The sequence below is a fragment of the Dromiciops gliroides genome, chromosome 5 (assembly GCF_019393635.1).
Source record: "Dromiciops gliroides isolate mDroGli1 chromosome 5, mDroGli1.pri, whole genome shotgun sequence".
In the NCBI taxonomy this organism is placed as follows: domain Eukaryota; kingdom Metazoa; phylum Chordata; class Mammalia; order Microbiotheria; family Microbiotheriidae; genus Dromiciops; species Dromiciops gliroides.
This window is the reverse complement of record NC_057865.1, coordinates 100,997,322-101,001,958: the sequence shown is the minus strand read 5'-3', so window position 1 is coordinate 101,001,958 and position 4,637 is coordinate 100,997,322. Positions and strand designations below refer to the sequence as shown.

Genomic DNA, 4,637 nt, shown 5'->3' with positions numbered 1-4,637 from the left:
TTATGAAAACCATCAATAACAGTACCTTTTCTTAGTGTATTAAGGAAAAAAGAGTAATAAATGAAACATGAGGTCCTTCTTACCAAAGTTACTGAGCCACAGTAATTGCTTGATTACTACTGGCTCTAGGTCATTTCCATATTACTTATTTAAGCAGTTTGTAAACTTATGTGTGAATGAAATGTTTTACCAGAGTCCACATTTATCAACGGCACTATTTTTTTCTTTGTAGTCAACCTATCTCTGTCATGAAAGACAATCCAATTCATTTGACATGATTTGATATTCACATGTTATGTAAGTTACAACCTAGTACCTGGTGATCTTAGTCAGTGGTAAGTGAATTATAAAATGATTTTTTTAAGTTATGATATAGTGTAGCAATGTATTTTCTCTGAGATAATTTTTTCTTCTTAGACTCAGATGGCAAAATATAAATGAGAGAGAGGGCGGGGAGGGAGGGAGGGAAGGAGAGAGAGAGAGAGAGATTATGTGCTTTGGGGGATCAGATTTCATATGATTATAAGTAAGAACTTTTTGACAGTCAGAATTAGCCATAAATTGTATTGGTGAAAAGTTAATGAGTTTTCCACCACAAAAAAAAAAAAATTAAGTAGAGGTTAGCAGACCACAGGGCAGGGATTTGATAAACTCTCAGGTCCCTTCCATATTTAAGATTCATAAATTCTACAATTCTGTATGTGACCAACAGATAATATCACCAACTCAAATAAAATTAGGGCATGTCAAATCAAGAAGCAGTACCAAGCACCATACTAAGTGCTGCGAATATAAAAAATGAAAAAATATCTCTGTTGTCAAGGAGATCACAGTCTAATAAGGGAGAAAACATGCAAATAACTATGTACAATGAGATATACATAGGATAAATTGGATACAGTCTCAGAGGGAAGGCACTCATAGTAAGGAGGATAAGGAAAGTCTTATTGCAGAAGGTGGGATTTTAGTTAGAACTTGAAGGAAGCCAGAGAATTTAGGAGGTAGAGATGGGGAAAGACAGGGTTCTAGGAGAACAGCCAGTGGAAATGCATAGAATCAGCAGATGGGATGTCTTGTTCAAGTAACAGTAAGGAGGGCAGTCTCACTAAATCACAGAATACATGGAAGTGGAAGAAGCCTAGAAAGGTAGGAAAGGGTCAGATCATAAAAGATTTTAAAATCCATATAGAAGATTTTATATTTTATTTTGGAAGTTATTTTATTGACTAGGGGAGACATTACATGGTCTTACCTGTACTTTGGTAAGATTAAGTCTCCCAATATGACTCTGGCTTAGGAACGGCACCTGTCTCATGGCCCACATGGACATACTAGAAATGGACATACTCTGACAGGTGTATCTGTGCATGTGATGGACCACAACAAATTAGATCATAATTTTCAGTATGGCCCTCTGACATTCTGTATTGTTACAAAAGGAGACCCTGACTTTAGTATGTTTATAATGGGTAATATTCTCTTTTGTTTGAGTTGGTAGTTATGTAGATATTTAAGTTCATATATTTTAAGGATATCCTATAAATATCCTCCTTCAATTTCTATTTAAGGAATGGTGGTGTCCTTGGGTTTGCCAGAAGCCAACAGAACATAGGTCCAATAGTGATTGTGTGTGTATCTGTTGCTGGATAACTAGCCTACATAAACTCAGAGAAAATGATCATCAGCGTACTAAGCAAAGGATGATTTTCTTTATTTTTTCCCTTTTTTTGACATAGAAACTCATGGAATGTTCTATTAAGTTTTAGAAGACTTTTGATTGTTATACATACTTGAAGTATGAAGTATGAATTAAATTTCTAGGCAACATTTTGAGAATTTAATTTTGGAAAGAACAATTGTATATAATTTAAACGTATTATTCTACAGCCAAAAACATCTTAGAAAACATTATTTATATAGTTCTATAGCTGCTTGTTGAATTGAGTTGAAATGGTATTTTTAAATATGACATAAATATTTGACTTTTTCAATTTCTTTATCCCTCAAACAGACGTATGGGGGACAATCAGACAATAGTGACTGAATTCATTCTGCTTGGATTTTTTCTTGAACCAAAAATGAAGATGTTTCTTTTTGGACTTTTCTCTCTTCTCTATACTCTTACTCTCTTGGGAAATTCAGTGATTTTGGGCCTCATCTGCTTGGACTCCCGACTGCATACTCCTATGTATTTCTTCATATCACACTTGGCTATTGTTGACATCTCCTATGCCTCAAATACAGTCCCCCAGTTGTTGGGAAACAACCTGGATCCAGTCAAGCCAATCTCCTTTGTAGGATGTTTGACCCAAACCTTTTTTTTTCTAACTTTTGCTCTCACAGAATGTCTTCTCCTCCTAGTAATGAGCTATGATCGCTATGTAGCAATCTGCCATCCTCTCAGATATTCTGTCATCATGAACTGGAAAGTATGTACTGGACTAGCTATTACACCCTGGGGAAGTGCTGCTTTCCTGGCCCTGGTCAATGTGATTCTCATCCTGACAGTGCCCTTCTGTGGGAACCTAGAAGTCAACCACTTTTTCTGTGAACTCCTATCCATACTCAGATTGGCTTGTGCCAACATCTGGGTCAACCAGATCATGGTTTTAATCACCAGTATTTTATTTTTACTGGGTCCCTTCTGCTTGGTTCTGGTCTCCTACATGCGCATCATCTTTGCAATCCTGAGGATCCAGTCTGGGGAAGGACGAAAAAAAGCATTCTCCACCTGCTCCTCCCACCTTTGTGTTGTTGGGCTCTACTTTGGTAGTGGTATTGTTATGTACATGATCCCCAATTCTAGTAATCCTGAGCAGCAGAAGAAAATCCTTTCCCTATTTTATAGCTTCTTCAATCCTACACTGAACCCCCTTATTTATAGCCTGAGGAATGCAGAAGTAAAAGGAGCCCTGAGGAGAGTATTGGGGAAAGAGAGATGAAAGTGAGGAACTTTGAGGAATATCTAAGTATACAAAAAAGGGAGGTAGTGGCATGAGAGAAATGGAAACTTTGTCTTCTCTGATAAGTTGGCATCTTGGTATCTTGAATCTGTAAAAAATTTCTTAAATATTCTGTATTTAAAAAATCTAGATTCTTGCTAGTTTCTAATCAAAATTTCTGAGTTCAATTCTAGACCTATTATGTCCAATGCCACTGTTTCTCCTTTTGTCCTTCCCATTTACCCCCAACATTATGTACTGTATTGGTATATCATAATATTATTATCCTCTTTTATTTCCATTTTGGTTGCTCTTTCTACATTGTTTTCCTGCCTCTTTCTTTTCCTTTGAGTCTTCACTGCTCCCTTTATCATCCTTATTTAATGCTCCCTTTATTCATCTGAAACCAAGAGGACCTAGTTTCACACCATATTCTTGGGGTTTTTTTTGTTTGTTTTTGTTTTTTGTTTTTTGTTTTGTTTGTTTATTTTTAGTGAGGCAATTGGGGTTAAGTGACTTGCCCAGGGTCACACAGCTAGTAAGTGTTAAGTGTCTGAGGCCGGATTTGAACTCAGGTCCTCCTGACTCCAGGGCCGGTGCTCTATCCACTGCGCCATCTAGCTGCCCCTACACCATATTCTTAATAAATGTTAGTTGAATAAATTAGTAAATATTTCATCTATTCCCCTGCACCTGTTTGAAAGAACAAGGAAGAACACTCAGAAATGAATAGGCTATTTCCTGACAGTCACCTTTAAACACTGCAAACTGACATTACTCTAACATTTTAACACCCAAAACAAGGAAAAGGGACAATTTTTACATCTGAAACAATTTTATTCATTCAACCAAAACTTGTCAAGTGTCCAATTATAAGCAAAGTCAAGCACACCCCTATCACTTGAGAAGGAAGAGGGCCAATCACATAACAGGCATAATGGAAAGCAAATGTGAATGTTTCCCTGGTGTCCATGTTATCTTGAAAGTCTTTATGCAAGACTTTTGGTATATTGGGTGAATCTTCTATGGAGATTTAGATGCAATATGAGCAATCAGTAAATGGCATTTCCATATTGATTCAAAGCATGGAGAGATTTGATTATCAATCGATCAACCAGAATTTATTAAGTGTTTATTCTGTACCAGGTTCTGGGGATACAAAAGTTAAATGAGACATTCTGCGCTCCTGGAGATTACATTCTACTAAAGGGAATATATTATATTCTATTTAAAAAAAAATTTGTGGGGCAATGGGGGTTAAGTGACTTGCCTGAGGTCACAAAGCTAGTGTTAAATGTCTGAGGTCACATTTGAACTCAGGTCCTTCTGAATCCAGGGCTGCTCTTTTATCCACTGTGCCACCTAGCTGCTCCCAGGAATATATTATATTTGCAAAGAATCAGATAATGAATATATTTTTAAATACATAATAATGAATTCACTAACAACCAGGTTAAAGGTGAGAAATATTTTGAAGGATGTGTGATCAGCCAAATCTTGAAAGGCGTTAGGGGTTTGAAGAGATAGGAATTTGGAGGGAGACCATTCTAGGTCAAGGGAAATATTAAAAGTTCCAAAGATAACTTCAAATTTAACATTCTTATTGCAAACAAACTTAAAAAACATGTGTTTTGTAACACCAGCTTTAATAAGATCTCTCACAGATAATATAAAAACCTTAGTTTATCTTTAAGA

At 36.3% G+C, this 4,637-nt stretch overlaps 1 protein-coding gene across 1 annotated transcript; it reads left to right on the top strand.

The window, feature by feature from the left end:
• The first annotated feature begins 2,012 nt into the window (after window positions 1-2,012).
• On the top strand, window positions 2,013-2,942 carry LOC122729202 (olfactory receptor 2A1/2A42-like). Its single transcript, XM_043967925.1, has one exon. It carries the CDS (start codon window positions 2,016-2,018, stop codon window positions 2,940-2,942), a length of 927 nt encoding a protein of 308 aa, XP_043823860.1. The 5' UTR covers window positions 2,013-2,015.
• Window positions 2,943-4,637: the final 1,695 nt, after the last annotated feature.

Excerpts from the sequence above, each read along its gene's own strand:
- LOC122729202 (XM_043967925.1), top strand. The coding sequence starts at position 2,016 with ATGGGGGACAATCAGACAATAGTGACTGAATTCATTCTGCTTGGATTT.